At 27.3% G+C, this 20,982-nt stretch overlaps 1 protein-coding gene across 1 annotated transcript; it reads left to right on the plus strand.

Moving 5' to 3' along the window:
• Positions 1-1,026: 1,026 nt before the first annotated feature.
• Positions 1,027-14,655, plus strand: LOC136081708 (ribosome biogenesis protein SLX9 homolog). Its single transcript, XM_065799495.1, has 5 exons — positions 1,027-1,164; positions 1,483-1,564; positions 5,124-5,265; positions 7,887-7,946; positions 14,479-14,655. The coding sequence occupies exons 1-5, from the start codon at positions 1,102-1,104 to the stop codon at positions 14,576-14,578; spliced, it is 447 nt and encodes a 148-aa protein (XP_065655567.1). The 5' UTR covers positions 1,027-1,101; the 3' UTR covers positions 14,579-14,655.
• Positions 14,656-20,982: the final 6,327 nt, after the last annotated feature.

Consider the following 20,982-nt stretch of genomic DNA (forward strand, 5'->3'; position numbering starts at 1 on the left):
TCTTTTAGACAGGGTGAAAAAATGCATTGTAAACATAGTTGGACCTACTCAGTTAACTTTTAACCATTATCACATCATCGTAATGTTGCTTCTCTTTCTCATTTTTATAAGTATTATAATCAGGGATTATATTTTTCTCAACTTTTAGTTTTGAATAAAATGTTTTCCATACATATAAGTTTAGGTATATATTTTTGTAATATATTTGGTTTTTTAAGATTTTTCATTCATCAAACATACCAAAAAAGTTTGAAAAAAAATCGGTAACAATTCAGTTAAGCGAAAAATTATGAGGAAAATAAGGAAAAATATATTCCGGATTTTTTCCAGATATATAACCCTAACAATTTTCCAGATTTTTAAAATTTGACCTGGATAATATGTGTATAATGGGCACTGCTCTAAAGAGCAAGTGTCTCTTGTACCATTTACTAAAATTCATTTTCTTGCTACTTGTCATTCATATGTATATATATAAATATATATATGTATACATATATATATATATATATATATATATATATATATATATATATATATATATATATATATATATATATATATATATATATATATATTTGGGTTGAGGTATATAGGTAAATATATATTTGGGTTGAGGTGTATACATAAATTATATATATTTGGGTTGAGGTATATACATAAATATATATATATATATATATATATTTTTATATATATATGTATACATATATATATATATATATATATATATATATATATATATATATATATATATATATATATATATATATATATATATATATATGTATATATATGCATATATATGTGTATATGTATATATATATATATATATATATATATATATATATATATATATATATATATATATATATATATATATATATATATATATATATTAATTAGTAAAACCACTTATCTAATTTTTAAGTGTTTTTACTAATTTATTATTGCTCTGTTCTTTAAGAGCATTGATCACTTTATTTGTAGGATACACTGACATAGTTTATATATATATATATATATATATATATATATATATATATATATATATATATATATATATATATATACACATACATATACACGTACACCTTTTAGATGGTTAAATTTAAGAAAGTGAAATTGTTTTCTAAAAATGAGAATTTGAAGAAATCAGTGAAGGTAATTATCAATTGAATTTTTTATTCGTTATTTTAGTGTATCTTGTTTTTAAAATTTTTCTAAATTAGAACTAAGTTGCTTTAACTGAAAAACTCACATTCATAATATTTGTTGATATATATTTTTGTTATATTTTGGCTCATTGATCTAAGTATTACTTATAAATGTTCATCGTGACACAAATAAAATAATTGCAACCACACATTAAAAAATTGGTTCATCATGTGTTAGATTATAATATTTTATTTTTTTGGGGACCCAATAAATACACTTAATGTTAACATCAAAATTGAATAACAAAAATAACTAATTTACTAGATACCTACACGAGAAAAAAATCATGGTGGAGCAATATCAAAAAAGAAGAAAAGAGAAATTAAAAAAAAAGATTTTTTATCAAGTAATTCATCTTTTGTGCTTGAACAATAGGGAATCATATTATCATTATGTTGTTTTCTATATTTGGAGACCAGATTTATATTTATGAGACCTTTTTTGTTTATATTTAGTACATTGTAATTATTTTATCCTCTTTATTTTACATAATATATCCTTATTATTTTGGGCCTTGAACTAGTCAATAAGTGTGATTTGATGGATTTTAATGAATAAATATGAATAAAAAAAATGAAGAGAAAATTTTATAGGAAAATTTATTTTACTGCTAATTACCACTCTTCAACAACAAAACAAATGTTATAAGTATATGTAATATTCTTAATTTTCAAAACTTGACATGACCTTGATTGTGTAAGCATGAAATAATTTTGTATAATAGGTAATATAAAGTGAATTTAAATTTTATTTTAAATTTATTAAAAATTGAATTATAAATTAAACAAAAAAGATTGTAGAGGAATTTTTGATTTGAACTTGTATAAAATATATTTACATTTTTGGAAATCTATATTTCTAAACTGTATTTGGTTCAGCATATAAACATAAACAAAAAAGAAAACAAAGCGACAACAGAAAAAAGGTTTATTTTTAAAGTTGTCTAAATCACTATTATATAAAAGTTCACTTGGTGGTACATTCCAATATACAATACATCTATTGTAATAAAAATACTGCTACAACATATATAATGTTTAAGATGAAATGTTGGTATTACCAATAAAATAGGCTTAAATTTTTTTTTTTTTGTATAAATTAGTAAACAAAATGGATGGTAAAAAAATTTATTTTAATCTGACATTATTTACATTAGAAGGAGATTTCTATAATGTGCAAACCAGTTTTCTTATGAGTGCTTAAAAGATATTTAATAAAAACCATCACAAAATTCAATATAAAAAAATTTATACTAACCAATTATTTTAAAAATTTGTTTTTAAAGGAGTGACTATTTCAGTTTGTTAGTTGTGTTTTAGTTCAAAGTTTTAAAGTGTTGCAAATTAAATTATAATGGGACTGTTAGTTTACTCAGTATTCAAAGTATTCTCTAGAAATGTGTGTTCTAAATATCTGTCAGAAAAATCTGTTAACAGCCCGAAAACCTGCTTGAAGTTCACAGAGAGAAAACATAGCAAAAGTTTTGTAAATAACAAAAAAAAAATTTTTTTAAAAACTTGCATATAAATAATAAGTTTAATTTTGTAACAACCATCTGAAAAGTTTATTTTATATGATAATAAATGCTTAAATTTGTATAGATTTTAAACAGGCTTCTTTTTTTTATAAGATAAATACTATTATATAAAAAATGTTTCATTTGATTGGCTGATAGCGCACAGTGGTTTAAAAATAGCTGAAGTTAATAATTTTTCTGATTATTCAAATATAGCTCAAATTGAGCAGTTGTTACAGGGTTGATTTAGTAGTTTTAAATCAACTAAATTTTTTTATTTTTTTGGAAAAACTTTGCATAGCCATGTGTTAAAAGTAAACAGTCTGGATTGTTAAAACAATCCAAACTTTTTGCTACAGCCTCATTGGGAAACCTTTTGTGTAATATAGTAAGTAAAAAAAATAATAGTTATTTTTATTTTGCCTATGCAAATCAATGGCTATAAGCAACCGTTCTTTCTTTTAAAGCAACTTCCTAGGGCCCACAAGCACCTAAAAGCCTCTGGGCCCCATAAAGATTTTTTTTTTTGATCAAATTTTAAAAAAAAATATTGTTATGTATTTAAGTAAAAAATATTGGAATCAAACTGATTCAAAATTTTTTTAAACATTTTTACATTTATAAGACACAAATTATTATTTATAAAAAAAAAAATTTAAATCACAATGAAGAAACAATAGATTAGTCAGGCACAAAAAAGAAAAAGAAAAGAGGAAATTGAAGCAAGAATAAGTCAACTTCCAAAAATGGATTCATTTTTCACTAAAACATTGGAAAATATTACTGGAAAGTTAAGTGCGGTTAAAGATTACTTAATTGAGATTTGAAATCAAAATGATACTGTGCATATTTCTTTCTGTACTAATAATGTTTCTGCCACTTTAAGAGGGATTGAAACAAAAAGTTGTCACGTCAATTCAATCAGAAGAGCTATTGGAAGATCTGAATTCTTATCAAATTCATTTGCCGGAAACCAGAATGCTTACTTTATTTATCATCTGTTGGGGCTGTTTATTATTTTATGAATCCAGTTGTAACTTATAATGTACCCAAGTTCATTATCGGCTATGACTGGATTCAAATGTAGCTTTGAATCCTGTTGTAGCCAATAATGTACCTTAATGCTTTATTGAATCCAGTATAGCCATTATTGGCTACAGCTGGATTCAAAGACTGGAAAAATGTAACTGATGCACTGAAAAGTCATAAAAACTCAGCAGAACATAGAAGCAGTTGCCTGACATGTCACTTGGCATACGAAAGACTGCCTTCCAAACCAACTAAATCATTTTAAACTACTAAATCAAATTGTAAATGAGAGAAACTATTGGTGTAAAGCCTTGAAAGTTTTCGAAGTGATTTACACAATTGTTGAAAGAAATTTGACCTTCAGAGTTCAAATAAAAATTTTGGTTCCCACAATAGTAGCACACTATTGTCTTATCTTCTCGAGAAGAATTCAAGACAAATGTTGCAAGGATCAAATTTAGAAAATAAGAGTGTAAATTTGTAAAAAAGATCTGAAGTGTACTCAGAGCTGGCACAGAAGTCTACACAGAGCTGGTTGATCTTTTTGATTTTCTTTTTGATTTTGGAATTTAAAAAAAATTAATTTTTGATAAAAGCTTATCCTGACGATATTGATGTAAATTTGTTTGGTGAATTGATTTTCAGGTCAAACAAAAGCAGCATTTAAATAAGAATTTATTGATAGCTTAAATTGTTTAAATTTATATGGACTTATGGAAATAGTAATTGATTTTCTAAGTTTGCCATTAAAAAATTTATGGAAGATTTTAAATCAGTTTGCAAAGCATAGCAATGTTAATAAACTTTACAACTTGTTTATTTTACAAGTTTTTTTGTTTTTTTGTATGAAAGACACTTAATCAGCCTCTTGACCTTGTTTTTATTTCATTTTTATTTAAAAAAAAAGAAAGCTTAAAAAATGATATGTTTTTATTGGTGAAAAATGGAAATTTTTTATTTTTTTCACAGATTTTGTAAACTGGTTTTGTAATTTTTTTGTTTAATTTTTAATTAAGTTTTTTTTAATGTCTAAAAGTTTTGAAGTTGCTTTTTTACAAGAATTCTGGAACTTGAAAATTAGGAAAGTCTGGGCTAACACAGGATTTCAAATTCCTGATTTAAATAATTCTTAATCTGTCAGTCTAGTTTACATAACCATATAAATATAAAACAAATGTTCTTTATAATCTTAAACACAGTTAATGATTGTAATGTTATGCAATATACATTATGTATACATGTAGTTTTGCAACACATGTATACATGTTATGTTACTGTATACATGTTATGTTACAAAATATACACATGTATACATGTTATGTATACATGTGTATAATTTTACAATAAATTTATTTTTTAGAATTAGTTGCATCTCATGAAACAAAATGTAAAACTAAAAGAGCTCAGATTCGTGCGCAAACTGTAATAGTTGGTGATTTGGATCCACTCCTAGATGCTCTTGCTGATATAAAGCCATCTGAAAAAAAAGCAGAAATAAAAATGTATACTAGTTATTATTTTTTAATTGTTTTTTATTTTTTTGTTGATTCACTCCTAACAAGACTGCAAACAACTAATATAAAGTCAGAAGACTTAAAAAGTTGACAGTAAAAGATAAAGATAGGAGAGAGTTCCAAAGGGTTGAAGTGCAGGAAAAAAAATAAGATGAATAAAAGTTTTTAGAGCATACAGGGACAGGTGCAGTAAACGAATTAGAATTTGCTAAATGATGAGTCAAGTGAGGATGAGTTTTAGTTGATGGAACTAGATGAGCTAGATGAGATGATAGCTCCTTTGAGCAGCAACCATTATAGTATTTGTAGAAAAGAGATACAAATTTATGACGATAGGAAAGAGGCTCAAGCTTGGCAGATAAAGCAGGTCCAATTATGTTTACAATGAGTTTTTGGACCTTGTCTAGAAGAGAAAGAGCATCATTATAAGAACCAGCCCAAATATGACAACTGTATTTCATATATATATTCCATACAAATATGACAGCAGTATTCCAACAGTATTCCATAAAAGTAAGAGGTTTGCAGGGGTAGTGAATGGAATCAGAAGTAAGAAAATGGTAAGCAGGGTAAAGGAAAACAACCTTAGCAGATGTAATTTATTAATTGATTGTATGATTTCTATGAGAGGTCAGTAGTGAATGATAGTCCAAGAAAGTATAAAGATGCGGACTCAGTGATGAGGTTGCCATTCATCAATATAGGAATGATGACAGTAATATGATATTTACTTGCAGCAAATAACTGAGTTTTGTTGGATATAAAATTCAACAGCCACTGCAAGCTCAAATCTTTTACTAAAGAGATTAGTTTTAAGTTGCCTCAAGATCAGTTGCCTGTTCTAAGTTTTGAAAAGAAATTACTTTTTGTCAATACAAGAGTGTAAAGTTGAGTCATCAGCAAGTATAGCCACTTTAGATGTTCTCAGGAAAACCATTAATGTAGATAAAAAACAAAACAGGAACAATGATAGAACCCTAAGCTACCTCAATAAAACCTTAAGCTACCCCAGAAGTTACTGGAAAAATATTGACTTTCAAAGATTACTTTAATAAATTGGTTATAAAGAAATGATTTGATAATTTCAAAAATGTTCCCAGATACACCATATGAGGCAAGCTTATGTAGAAGACCAGCATGCCAAACTTTATGGAAAGCTTTAGATATGCCAAGAGCAATAGTTCTAACCTTGTGGTCTCCATCTAATTCATGATAAAATCTTTGAGTCACAGCAATTTGCAAGTCATCTGTAGAGCAGTGAGATTGAAAACCGTATTGATTGTCTGATAGTAAGTTATTTGACTCAAGTAATAACAAATAAAGGCTAAAATTAAAAGCTAATTACAGACAGAAGACTGCACAGACAATTGTTTGAGGCGCCAGAATGTTCTCCAGAGTTTTTTAAAAATTTGAACCACAGATGTCATTTTTTATATAGCAAGAAAACAAGATTCAGTCAAGCACCTTTTAAATAGTTAGAGATAATTGAAGAGAGTTCCCTAGAACGCTTTTGGAAGACTATGACAGGAATGTTATCATATATGTATGTATATATATATATATATATATATATATATATATATATATATATATATATATATATATATATAACACATACATATTACATATTATATAGTCATTATTGATACATTTTACTTTATAAAAGGTTTTATTAAATGGGTATTCAAAGTTCATCAGAAAGGGTGGTTCTAAGCCAAAAAAATTGACAGAATATTAAATCGAGAAAGGTTGACATCTTAGGAACATCAACAAACATATCACAAATGGTTGCCAAATAATCAGGTTGAATGAGGCAAGTTTTAACCTTTTTTGTAGAAAGACTTAAGGGCAAGAAAGAAGTATATAATGAGCATACATGCTTCAAACGATTTAAATGTACATTTGATTGCTATATCAACAACAATTGTCCTTATTATAGAAACATCATAAAGGATCATTTAATGCAGATTCTTGTAACAAGTGGATGTTAGCTATATTTCGCCAGTGGGTTACATCTAGGAAATGTTTCAAAAATTTTTGTCATTGTAGCAGATGATGCTCTTTGACGCACTTGTTTGGAAAGAGTGTTTAAAAATTCACTAGCTCAGTTATGTTAGATCCAATGTTAAACCCATTAGAAACAATCTGGTTCAAAATTAAAAGTAACACTAAAAATGTGAATCTGATGTTTCTTAATTACAACTATCATGTTGTCAATTACATCTTATATTTTTTAATTACAACTTTTATGTTCTTAAATTCATATCTTAAAAAGTTTTTGGTATAAGGCTGTTAAGTTAAAAAAAAAATTATAATACTTGCAATGAGCTTTTTTTAATTTAAACTTTTAAATTTATGTAAATAAGTTTACCTGCAATTTAATGAGTGAGCAATTGAAAATTTGAACAAAATTTTGAAAAAAAAGAATTTTTTTTTTCATTTTGTTAACAAAGTTTTAATTATATAACATGAAGATATATATCATAATAAAGTAAAATATGTAATGACATAATAGAATTTATAAAAATGAATAAATAGATATAAAATTATGTATAAGATATATTTCATGTACATTTAAATATGCAATAAAAGACATTTTTAAATTTTAGAAAACCTTTAACTGAGCGTAAGAAAAAGATAACTTCTGAAAAAAAGAGGATGCAGTCAGAGTAATAGTTTTTTTATCTATTATTTATTATTTTTGTCATTTCCTTAGTTTACTGGTTTTCCTTATACTTGTGTAATAAATAATTGAAAAGAAAAAATTTACATTATATATTGATTTTTTAGGGTTTTTTTTTTCTTTTTATTGATATATGTTATAAAAGATTTTTGTAATACATTAACATTTAATACATGGATACAGAGTTAAAAGTAATTTTTATTTTACTATTGTTTTTATTATTATTAGAAGTAGTATTGTTGTTATTATTTATTATTATTACTGTATACAACTTATTAAGCAATTTTATATTAAAGTTAATTTGCACTTTTAACAAAACATTTAAGAACTTATTTATGACTTTCATCACCTGAATTAAATTAGATGTTTGATTAAAAAAAAAAAAACATAAAAATATTTTAAAAGGGCAATTCCACATCAAATCACCCAGTCATGAAAAACAATGAAAATGAACATATATAATGTTTTTTTGATGCTGAATTCAATAAATGTACTTAAAATGCTCAAATATAAAAAGAACATGCATAAAAATTAATAAAACAACTAGTTTCTATAAACCAACTCTGGGGCCCAATATCTCAAAACACCCCCATCAAAAAAAATTTTTTTTTGCTGTTCATATTTTCAGCTGTTTATAATCTTACTAGGCACAAAAAATCTAACTGGAAAAACAACTAAAACATACAGAACTTTAATTTCAAAGATGTATTACTTTTTCAAGAAATTCCCAAAAAATATTTGTAAATAAAATAAAGTTAATCGTAATTTAAAAAGTTACTTAAATATACAAGATTTTTAAAGGTATCAAAGATGAAAGTTATTTTGACTGTGTTTGTAATAGTTTACAATATTGCTCCCATTTTACTTGTACTGCCTCTATTTCAGCATTTTCAAACACATAGTTTCTACCAGAACTAGAGCAAGCTTGTGGAACAGATAGTTTTTTCAATATGTTGGTGTTTGGAATAAAACAGTAGTCGTCTCTTTCAGGCCAGTTAAAACAGATTGATGGACCATTTGGATGAAGAATGAAGAAACTTAACTTTAGCATCAACTTCTTCTAAGTTGGTTTTAGTTACAATGCCGATCCACCACTTATCATCACAGACTACAGCGACATAACAACCTAAAGTGACAGTATCAAGTTGAGATATGTCTTGTTTCTTTTTAAGATTGTGGGTTATTGTATAATTAGTGTCTGTACTACACCTCTTTGCCACAACCCTGTTATCTCTAAAATGTATAAATTGATGAAAGCTACGAGTACCAGGTAGAGTTGTTACACCAGTGTACCTTTCTTTTTGCTCTTCACGTTGCAATTGTAAGTCTAATCCCTTTATGTAAATGAAGTTAACAACTTTGATTTTATCAATACAAAATTCATACATAGCTTCTGATGTGAGGATTTGGTTTCTGTATGGTCGTTTTAAACTTTCTTGTGCTGTTAATCTTTTTACAGTACCACCAATCCCATCGCATGGTGACTTTCCGTGGGGCGTGGCAAAAAAGTTCCATTCAATTTTAAGGCAAAATTCGCTCTCTAGTTGGCATAGATTGTAAAAGCTTTTACAATTTTTGTACTGTCCTGCGCAACCATCAGTGAATAAATGTAATTTGGACAGATTGGAAAATTTTATTTTTAATATTGGTATGATTAGTTGGAATATTTTGTACACATAAGTTACATCGTGTATAATGTCATCTGATATAAAACAGTAAGAAATATGTTTCAGTTCACCTTTATCATCTTTATAGTATATGACTAATGGATGTAAAGAACATTGTTGGGTTCCAATGATAGCTCTGTATTTCATCTTGGACTACAAAAGCATAATTTTCAGCAAAGTCGCCAATAATGATAATGTTTGATTGATCCATATATTGTTTCAGTTGGTTAAGGTACTGTGATTGAGAGTGAGCAATAAAAGAATGAGCTTGTAGCTTTTCAAAACAAGATGCTAATAGTTCAACAAACGTTGGAACATCAGCTGTTTAACTTAATAGTGTTGCACGGTCAGTAGTTTGCCATTGCTTGTAGTGTATCTCAAAATCATCTTCGTATTCTCCAAAAATCTCATACAAATATTTGGTGAGGGGTTCTTTACCAGGACAATCATCACACTGTGCAAGCATGCATTCTTTGTTTTCTACTGAGCAAACGGTTTTTGAAAGTAAGTCCTTATACTTTAGTCCAATATTTAAAGCATCTACTAGCAATATGGCATTTTGGTGATAAGAACAAACACAAACAGAATGTGTATCACTTGCACCTGGCAAAATGCACCACTTTGGTCTAAGTGAAGCAAATTTTGAGTAACTTATTTGTATTTCTGGATTGTTTTCTTTGTATAACAAATATAGTTCCTTTAAATTACACAAAAGCAGTTTTTTTTGTTTATGGACGTTCTTTTGAATGCTAACATAATCTTTTTTTCAACTTTTCGCTTTCCTTCTGAGAGTATATGTTTTGATGACTTTGAATGAGATTTTAGAGGAGATATATTAAAATTTTCAAGTTCTTCATTGATCTCCTGTCTTTTTGATTTGAATGATGATAGTAGAAAATCTTCATCTTGTTCACCCTGACTTTGCTTCTCTTCTTTAAGATCTGCTTTTTTGGCAATCTTTTGCTTACAGGGTTTGCAAAGTTTCTTCCCAGGAGCAATATTTAAGCTACTTCTCATCATGTCTTGTGACTCATTTATCGTAACTACTCTAAAATTTTCTAAAAGTAATTGAATTGTATATATAATTGCATATAGCTTTATGTATTTTGTATATAGTATAATTGTATGTATAGTTGTATATAGCTTATCTGCACAATTGTTTAAAACATTGTTTATGTTTTGGAAAACACAAATTAAAAAAATATATATATTAAAATACTTAAATTCCACTTTTACTTACTTGTAATTTTCTTTGTATGTTTTTTGAATGGATCACAGCATGCTTTCTGCCATATAGGATACATTTTCAAATAATTTGTAGCATGTTTTTCACATAATGTTGTTAAGTTTGATAGTTCAGTTACAGCATAATGATATAGCTAGTTTTTCTTCGTTGCTTAAAGTTCCAATAACATCTTGTTGGCCTTTGCATGCATCTGATATCATTAACCCAATAGAACACATCTTATAATAAACTACTTTGTACAAATGTATTTCCTAAAAAAAAGAGAATTCTTTTTTCCTACTTAATTTTTAGTAAAAAAAAAAATTTAATATAGAAATAATTCAAACCTTTTCAGAATCCCACTGTTGTATAATTTTTTACACTGATATATATTGTTAATTTTCTTCATAGATATATTTATATATATATACAATTTATATATATATCAAATTGTTAATTTGTTAAAATTTAAATAAAATTTAAGAATGCTGTTTTTTAACTGAACTTTTTATAAACTAGTTATTATAAACTTTTACAAAAGTTGTCAAAATTTTAAAAACAAATGCACATCCATATCACACTAATTCAGTTTTTATATAAAACAAAACAGGATGTTTTTTTCAGTTGTTAAGTTCAAATAACTAAGTTATCATATAATTAAGACTTCCTTAAATATAACAAAATTGTTTTTTTTTTTAAGGAGTCTTTTAACTAAATATAATATTTTACAGAATTCTATTTGAAAGTTTTTTTAAAATAGCTTATTGAAAATTTGATACATCTTTGAAATTAAAGTTCCTTATGTTTCAGTCGTTTTTCCAGTTAGATTTTTTGTGCCTAATAAGATTATAAACAGCTGAAAATATTAACAGCAAAAAAAAATTTTTTTTGATGGGGGTGTTTTGAGATACTGGGCCCCAAAGTTGTTTTATAGAAACTAGTTGTTTTATTTATTTTTAAGCGTGTTCCTTTTATATTTTAGCATTTAAGTACATTTATTGAATTCAGCATCAAAAAAACATTATATATGTTTATTTTCATGTTTTTGCCATTTTTATTTCTTATTATTTTAAGAAAAATGTTTTTTCAGAGTGTTATGAAAACCGGGTCATTTTAGGAAACCAGGTCAGTATTAAAATTGCAGTATTTTGTCAACCTCTCAACATTTTTAGCGAAAATTTTATATGTTAACTTTTCTTTTTAAGATGCAACAGCCAAAGAGGTTTTTAAAAAATTTGAAGACCCATGGTTCAAAATTTTCTAAATTTTGGGTGATTTGATGCGGAATTACCCAAAAAGAATATGAAGTTTCATATAAAGAAAATGTGCAAAAAAATACAAAAAAAAATTTTTTTTTTTTTGCTGTATTTTTTTTTTTTAACTTTTGACTTAATTTGTATTGTGCTAAATCTTGAATTGGGAGAGTTTAGTCATTAATTTATCCTCCTTCCTCCCCCGAATCCTAAACAGCTTCAAAATATTGTTCCAGAATGCATATTTTGAAACCCTATACAGACTCAGAATAACCACAGATATGTGCAACCTGATTGGTTGGTTTTGAAAGAGAGGCATGTGTGCAATTGTTGAAAAATAAAATAAAAATAAAAACATAATTTTTTAAATAAATATTAATGTAATAAAAAACTTGTGTTATTATCTATACAGGTAATTTATTTTGTTAAAGTACTCTTCAGAGTATTTGAAATATATCAAATTCTTTAACAAGAAAATTTTCACTCTCAAATATCTTCAAGTTTCAATAATGTTTTGGTGATTGGATTCTATCTGCTGTTAATATTAAGAAATCAAAGAAAATAATGTATGTAGTATTAAAGTGAACGTGAAAATATCTACAGCTATGTTTCTTGTAAAATGTAATGTACTATGCCGTTCTATGAAGCATACTCAATACAAAGTTTATATGCAGTTGTAGCAGATGTACTTTATACAAAGTGTAATTTTTAAGCTGTAACAAGAGTTGTTCGTTGCTCTTTGTTCGTTGCTTCATTTTTGTAAAGATTATAAAGAGTTTAACATTAAAGTTTTTTTATAAAGAAAATTTTTACTGGTGTTTTATATGTTCCACGTGAATTTACGAATTCTGAAGGAATACATCAATATTTTTTATTACTTAATTTTAATAAAACATCCCCCTTAAACCTTTAAATGCTTTTGAAAAAGTTTTGCAGGACATCTTAACTTGTGTATAACTAATGTATAAATAGGTTGACAATTGGATATTATTAATCTATTTGAATATTTAACAAAAAAAGTTATATTTGTTTGTTATTCTACTTAACAGTTCTTTTGTACAGTTACAATAAACATTGACATTACAAGCTAGCAAAAAGTATTGAAGTCAAAAAAATAAACCAAATGATGGTGAATTATGGCATTATTGATATTACTTCAAATTAAAAAAAAACACATATATATATTATTATTATTTTATTATATTATTGTCCTATAGGTATCTACAGAAATTAAAAAAACACACGCTTGATTTTGTTGATGATACCAAAAATTACATATTGAAAATATTAATAAAATTTGGAAATTAAAATAAATTTATTTGTTTATTTTTTTTTTCATTTTTCCTAGAGCAGACATAAAATTTATCAAAGTTTTTTGCTTTATTTAAGTAACTATAAGCTCTTGCTTACAATTGCTTTTTATTGGAGAATGTTGCAAATTACCTAGCTATAACAACCAATAAATAATAACCAAATTTACCTGGCTACAACAACCAATAAATAATAACCAAAATTACCTGGCCAGCAATAACAACCAATAAATAATAACCAAAATTACCTGGCTAGCAATAACAACCAATAAATAATAACCAAAATTACCTGGCTAACTATAACAACCAATAAGCAATATACTTTCTCAAACTTAAAAACTTTTAGTAATGTTTATAATTTATATATGGGAATAATTGGGGTAAAGTTCTGAAAAGCAATTAGGCAATAATTAAATAATTTAAAAAATATTTTTCTAGCTAAACGATATGATTAATGAAAAATTAATTTGAAAAAAAAAACCAAGTTTAAAATATTTTATCACTAGGTATTAATGAGAAATTAATTTGAAAAAAAAAACCAAGTTTAAAATATTTTAGCTATAAAACTTTGTTAAAAAATCTTTTGTATGAGAATCACAGTATAGTCAATTTTATCGCCTGTTTTATAGTTTGTTATAATTGTTATCTTTTTTATGTCTTAGAGTTGTAAAAACTGTTAGGAAAACAAACTGCTTTTTTTAAATCTTAATTTTTAAGGTAATTTTGTACACTGAAAATCACGGATTTTTTTGAATTGTGAAGTTTTGTAAAAGTATAAGTACAAAATTCGATAGAAAAATGAAAAATTTTTGTTATCATTATTTGACTTTTTATATAATTATTCACATTCACCTTTGTTATTCAATACGCTTTTTGATATATGTTTTTATTTTAACAAACGCGCGCATGCTTCTCTTTCAAAATCGGCCAATCAAATTGCGCATATTACTATTCTGAGCCTGTATAGGGTTTCAAAATATACATCCGGGATAGTTTAGCCATTTACGTGATCCCCTATGCAGCATCAAATAGCATATTTTTACTTTCAATTTTTTTTTTTTAGCTTCAACGATATAACCTTATTTCATCAAATCTTTTCTCAACCGACATTTAAACAAGATCCCCTTACTGTTGTTAATGATCGCATCAAAGGTTTAGTGTGAAATGTCTTTATACCTTGTTTAGTTTTTATAACTTGTAATAAAATTTAATGAATAGGAATATTTAACGATTTTTACAATCAGTTTTTAATTATTATAGTATTTTTTTTTTAACCTGTGACCGTACTAGTCAATTTACAAAAGACAGACAAAGTTCCCCAAATAAAATAATTGCAATGAACTTTTAAATTTTAATTTAACTAATACCACCAGAAGACGATAATTGATTGTTTTTTAGTTAAGTGTCAACGATTTACTGTTTTTTGAACTTTTTCTTGAGACTAATTGTTTTCTTTTATCACAAAAATTGCGTATTTAAAATTCAAAATTCAACCATGTTTGACGGTTAAATGGTGAATGCTCTCGATAACACTCCCAATCATGCAAAGTTTGTGAACTTAATAATCAAGCATGGATCAGATAAAGCAGTCAATTTTGCTAGTATTGCTGTGAAGCTACTGATCTTATATTCAATAGTTTGTACTGGTATGTGATTCCCCAGTTATTCATAAACGCTTGGAACATAGAATGCAGATGAAAAGCCGTAACGCAGTGTTTAGCGCGCTTGCTTCAGAAGCTAGAGATCCATGTATCAACGCCACCTCTGACCAAGATTTATAACCTCGGTAAGGAAGGAGGTATGAACTTATTTCCAAATGTTGTACCACGGTGCTCTGTGATAAGACTGTAAGGACTTTTTGGCGTACCTAAAATAAAATTAAAGATATCTGAGGCATTTAGAACTCCCTATTGGTTACTACTCTGAGGGGTCACTAGAGGGTCTGAAAAAGGAAATTCGCAGAGCTAGATTGAACAGCCAAGATATCTAGAAAAAATGTTATGAGGAACCAGTGCCAATACCTCCCGATTGGAAAAAATCGAGAAATATCTAACATTAGCTTAAAAAAAAATACAAATTTTAAAACGGAAAGCCACTTCCCTTTGAAGTTTTGTCTTTGTTGACATAATATGACATTATAACGAAATAAAGTTTTTCTGATCCAAAAGAGATTGGTATTGATGAGTCACATGTTTATAATTATTTATTTTTTATTATAATTTTTTTTCCTTTGCTGTTTAGTAAAATTTACATTAAGAAAGATCGTTCATATATAATAAATGGCCGGATCAAGAAGAAGACGTATAATGTCTTGTCGCCGAGCCCCGTTTACATTGTCGCCTTCAGTTTATGTAACTAATTAAAAATTTACAAGTTAAAAATTATATAGTAAAACACAATATATTACAAGTAATAAATCGTATAATAAGATATATTTTCTTTTAGTTATTTATTTTTCATTTTTATAAGAAAAAAATAAGAAACAAATCAAAACAAAAATAAGTGAGTAATGATGACTTTTTCTGTTTAACTATTTTAGGTACTAAATTTTATAAAAAATTTTAAGATCGAAGTTATCTTCTAACAGAAATCGTTTAGATTCTTTTGAATTGTTGTATTGATAAGTTTAGAAGAGTTTTTTCAAAAAACTTTTCCATATAAATAGTCCACGGTATTGAATTTGAAATAAACTGAGTTTTAAATAAGATCTTGGAACAACATAATTATTAGTTGAAAATTTTGTGGGGTATTTATGAGTAATTTTGGTGAAGTAAGAGTGAAATATATTTGGAGATAAAACAAATTTTGACTTAAACATTAGAAGCATAACTTGGTATATGTGAAGTTTATAAACATTGAGTGCATTAAGTTCGATTAAAAGATTTTCACCATTAACAGCTCTGTTAACATCAAATATAATTCTATATGCATGTTTTTGTTTGTTATAAATTTTCTTAAGCTTTCCATAATTGGTACTTCCCCATGCAATATTGCAATAGGAAAGATAACTATGAATAAATGAAAAATATATAGACTCATTATTAAGAAATGGTTCAACTTTATATAACATTGAGATATTTTTGGAGATTTTGTTTTCAATAGATTTAATATGATATGTACATGATATATTTTCATCTATAATTACTCCTAGAAAGTTAGCAGTTAACTCTCTTTTAATAACTTTTTTATTCATAAAGAGATTGGGTAATTTAAAAAAAAAGTCATCTCTTCTACTAGGTTTGTGGAATAAGATAAACTTTGTTTTTTCAACATTTAATGAAAGTTTATTATTTGTAATCCAGTCATTTATTTTTAATAATGCTTCGTTATATATTCTAAACAGATCTTTTATATTACTGTTTGAATAAAAAAAAAAGAATCATCAGCAAATAAAATAACATTGAAAATTTTGAATACTAAATATAAATCATTTATATAGAGTAGGAATAATAGTGGCCCTAAGATTGATCACTGGGGAACACCACAAGTTATAACATGTTTTTCTGTTTCATTTGCTGTATATATTATGTATTGTTTTCTGTTTGACAGGTAACTTTTAAACCATAGTAAGTTATTGTTTAGTATTCCAAATTTCTATTTTTTTTATAAGAATATCATGGTTAACAGAAGGGCTGTGGAGTCGGTAAACCGCTGTTCCGACTCCGACTCCTTAACTTTATCATGGACCGACTCCCGACTCCGACTCCTCCAAAAGTCACCAATTTGTAAAAACAAATTTACCGCGTTAAAATGTTAAGATTGTCTATTTCATCATTATGATATAAATAATCCGACCACTTAGTGCTTTAAACAATATTTATTAGAAAACAATTTCTGAACAAATAAATTTTCTGAACTTTTGTAAATAGATATACAATAAACTCTTATGCAGTCAATAATAAAATTATGAATTTGTCCTCAAAAATAGTATTGCCTCCATCAGATCTTCCTTCATGGATGTCCTCAAATCTGATCTTATTATTTTTAGCGCAGAGAACAACCACACTAACTTGAGTTGGTGGCAAGGCAGTAACTACTCGGGCAACTTCTCTGACCATTTCAGGATACATATCAATTGCTTACAGTACTGTTACTTTTGATGAACGGTCAAATTGTTCCACTACTTTTAATGCACATGAAAAACTGTGCTGAAATTTACTGGCAGTGTTCTCTGATAGGGATGACTCTTTTTCCATGCGGGAACGTTTTGTACGGTCTTTATGGTCCAAATATTTCTCAAAATCAAATTCTTCATCAGTAGATGATGTTGAAGATGTGGCAGTATGACCCAATTCTTCTTGTTCCTGACAGTTCTGTAACTTGTTCATTCTTACAGCTATTTCAAACAGAGCTTCTTTTCCTTTAGTCAGCTGTTGATCATCAAGAAGTATCCGATGCCAAAAGAATCTTATTTTCTAATAGTACTGTTTCATTGAAGCGGCAATGCCACTTGCAAATAACGCTCCTTTTTGAGACAAGCAAAACATCAAGTTTTTCCACTCCTTATAGAAAATACCTGGAGTTAAGTCCTCTTTTTGCAGTTTTTTAGTCACTGCAAATGGATGTTGTAGCAATTCTTCAAGCTCTTTCACCTGTTTCCATTGGGTTTCATGTAGCATCAATTGAGGATTAGCCATGTCTAAGAGAAAGGGTTTCAGTTCAACTAAGCGTTGAATCATTAAGTAGGTACTTCCCCATCGTGTGACTTGATCAATAATTGCCCCTTTTCCAGCGCGTCTCTTCAAAATTGAGTCAACTTTAGGAGTTCTGGCAGCAGTAGCCAATTTTCTCAACTTTTCAATTAGTGCAGCAGCATGTCCTTCTTGCCGACCATCCCGTAGCCAGCTGTAGCGTATGCACAGCACAGCGCATGTGGTGAATGCGAAAACGTATCGACATTTTTAACAAGCTCATCTAAACTGTCATGTTGCTGTTCATCTGAAGCAACTTCGGTTTGCTCCTCTGTCTCTATACTGTGTTCCTCCATTTCAAATATATCTGTTTCTCTGAACCCAGTATGTTCTTCTAGCTGCCTGTCACTTTCAGTAGTCTTGTTCATCAATTTAATGGTACTTACCATGTTTGAAGCATTGTCAGTTACAACTGAAAGAACTTGTTCTTTTCTAAGTTCATATTCTTGAATATTCTTTTCCACTAAGAGCTGAAGAAATTCGCTGGTGTGATGAGCTTTGGTGTCTTTTATTGCCAATGTCTTGGTAACTATTTCATTATTTTCACAAACAAATTGGACATTGATCGCAAAATAGTTCACTCTGTGACGTGTACAGCCGTCCATTTTAAGAAACACAAAGCGTCCTTTGAGAGATTCTTTAAGTTCTTCTTTTTGTTTAATAGCTTCATCACTAATTTTCTAATACTCTCTCTCCAGAGAAACGCTAAGCTTGCGGGCCATTTCTCCATAAAGACCCATAAAAGCTGGTTTTGAAAATAATGATATAGGCAAACCATCCTTTACCACAAGCTCTATGATCTTTTTTTTAAATGTATCTACTGTCATTGTCACAGTAACTTTGTCGCTAACAAAATATCTTGCAACTGATATCTGCAAGGTTCTCTGCTCCCTTGCTTGGCTTGAAGTGCTGGTCACTGGTTCATTACTTTGGATGCTGTCTTTCTCTTTCACTACTTTGAATAGTTCAGAATGAAAGCGCTGTAAATGTCTCTTTAGATTGGAAGCTCTTGTAGGAGTATTTTTATCTTTGCCTGCATATGCACTGATCTTGACTCCTCAGCATTTGTTTTCATCTGGATCATTTTTCATACACTGACAGACAAAATGTTTTCCATCTTGAGTAACAGTAAAATGTTCAAATACAGCAGACTTAACAGAAGGCTTTTTTGACATTGTCAGTTTTTTTATTGTGTGCTCACAATTCAAATGACGACTGTTTTTCCTAAAAATAATTGTACACAATTATTAAAATGTATATACATACAAATATATATATTTCACAGCTGTCCACTATGTATAAATTTATATGTTAGAGTTGTATTTGTCCGAGAAAGAAAAATGTGAAAAGTGCGGGTGCTATGTTTAGACACCAGGGGTTGTTTATCGAACTAGTGTAAAGCATTAGGTCGGGGCAGTAGGGTGGGACTAGTTGAGAAATTTTTACTAATTCTAACAGATCTCCTTAACGGTGCATCGGGTTTACATTATTTTTCACTATTGCAAAGATAATTCTATCTGCTAAAAATGGCTTAGGAAAGAAAAACGTTTTTAGATTTGTTTAAAAAATTATTTGAAAAGTTTACCAAGCCGCTCAACCTACTCAGCGGGGTAAGTTGCAATAAACAAATAATGCATTTCTGTGACTACTATAAACTCTTTTATAAAACTAAAATGAACATACATATATATAGGTATATATATATATATATATATATATATATATATATATATATATATATATATATATATATATATATATATATATATATATATATATATATATATATATATATATATATACATATACATATACATATATATATACATATATAAACATAGATATATGTATATATTCATATATACATATAGATATATGTATATATACATATATCTATAAGTATATATATATATATATATATATATATATATATATATATATATATATATATATATATATATATATATATATATATATATATATATATAATATATATATACATATATATACTTACATACAGTTGAGTCGTATTTTATGTACGTAAACTGAAAAAGTAAAAAGCTACATTGCGCGTTAAAAGTAATTAAAAAGCTCTTTTGTTTTTGGAATATTTTTTAACAAAAGAGTGTGCGTAATTAAGACTTCAGTATATTTTCATTTTTCTTTTGAATAAACGTTTGAAATTGAAAATATTTGTAAATTAAAAATAAGTGTTTTTTTTTAAACTGTAAAATTCCAAGACTGCAAGCATCTCGTTTTATTGTTCCAAATAATGAATTAGTACAATCAAATGACATTTTAACTTTAAGATACGATCTTACACAACATTAGCTCGTCTTTTATCAGAGGAAAATTCGGTTGTTAACAAGGCAATTAACTTTTAATGAGTTTCTTTAACAGATCATGGTAACTTATCGAGTTTGAATAAATTGAAAAAAAAAAAAGACATAAAGAAAATGATAATAAAGAACTTTTAACTTCGAAGTATTCAAAGAAATTATTTGTGTGTATATATGTGTGTGTATACAGGGCCGCCGTGAGGGGGTGTCTACTGGGTTGTTTTGTCCCGGGCGCCAGGTCGACAGGGGCGCACGAAGCCGAATATAAATAATTTTTTTTTCATGTTTATTTAAAAAAAAGATGAAGTACTGGGAAGCAGCGTGGAAAATAAGAAATCAAAAGCAGCCGGTCAATTTGACCAGCTAAAACATATAATAGACGGTCAACTGCTTTTTTTGGCCGGTCAATTTTTTTTTGGTTTAAATTTTCAACTTTGTAATGAAGTGCTTCATAATTGGACTTTTTAAATAAAAAAAGTAATTAATGCTTTAAAATTAAGAAATTAGCATTACTTTCAATTTGAAAGTAATGCTAAT

Source organism: Hydra vulgaris, chromosome 06, assembly GCF_038396675.1.
Source record: "Hydra vulgaris chromosome 06, alternate assembly HydraT2T_AEP".
NCBI lineage: Eukaryota > Metazoa > Cnidaria > Hydrozoa > Anthoathecata > Hydridae > Hydra > Hydra vulgaris.

Bases quoted from the DNA above. Each gene is read 5' to 3' on its own strand.
- LOC136081708 (XM_065799495.1), top strand. From the start codon at position 1,102: ATGGTTAAATTTAAGAAAGTGAAATTGTTTTCTAAAAATGAGAATTTG. The intron at 5,266-7,886 runs GTATACTAGTTA...TTTAAATTTTAG, and splicing joins AAAAAAGCAGAAATAAAAAT to AAAACCTTTAACTGAGCGTA. The intron at 7,947-14,478 runs GTAATAGTTTTT...TTTTTTTTTTAG, and splicing joins AAAAAGAGGATGCAGTCAGA to CTTCAACGATATAACCTTAT.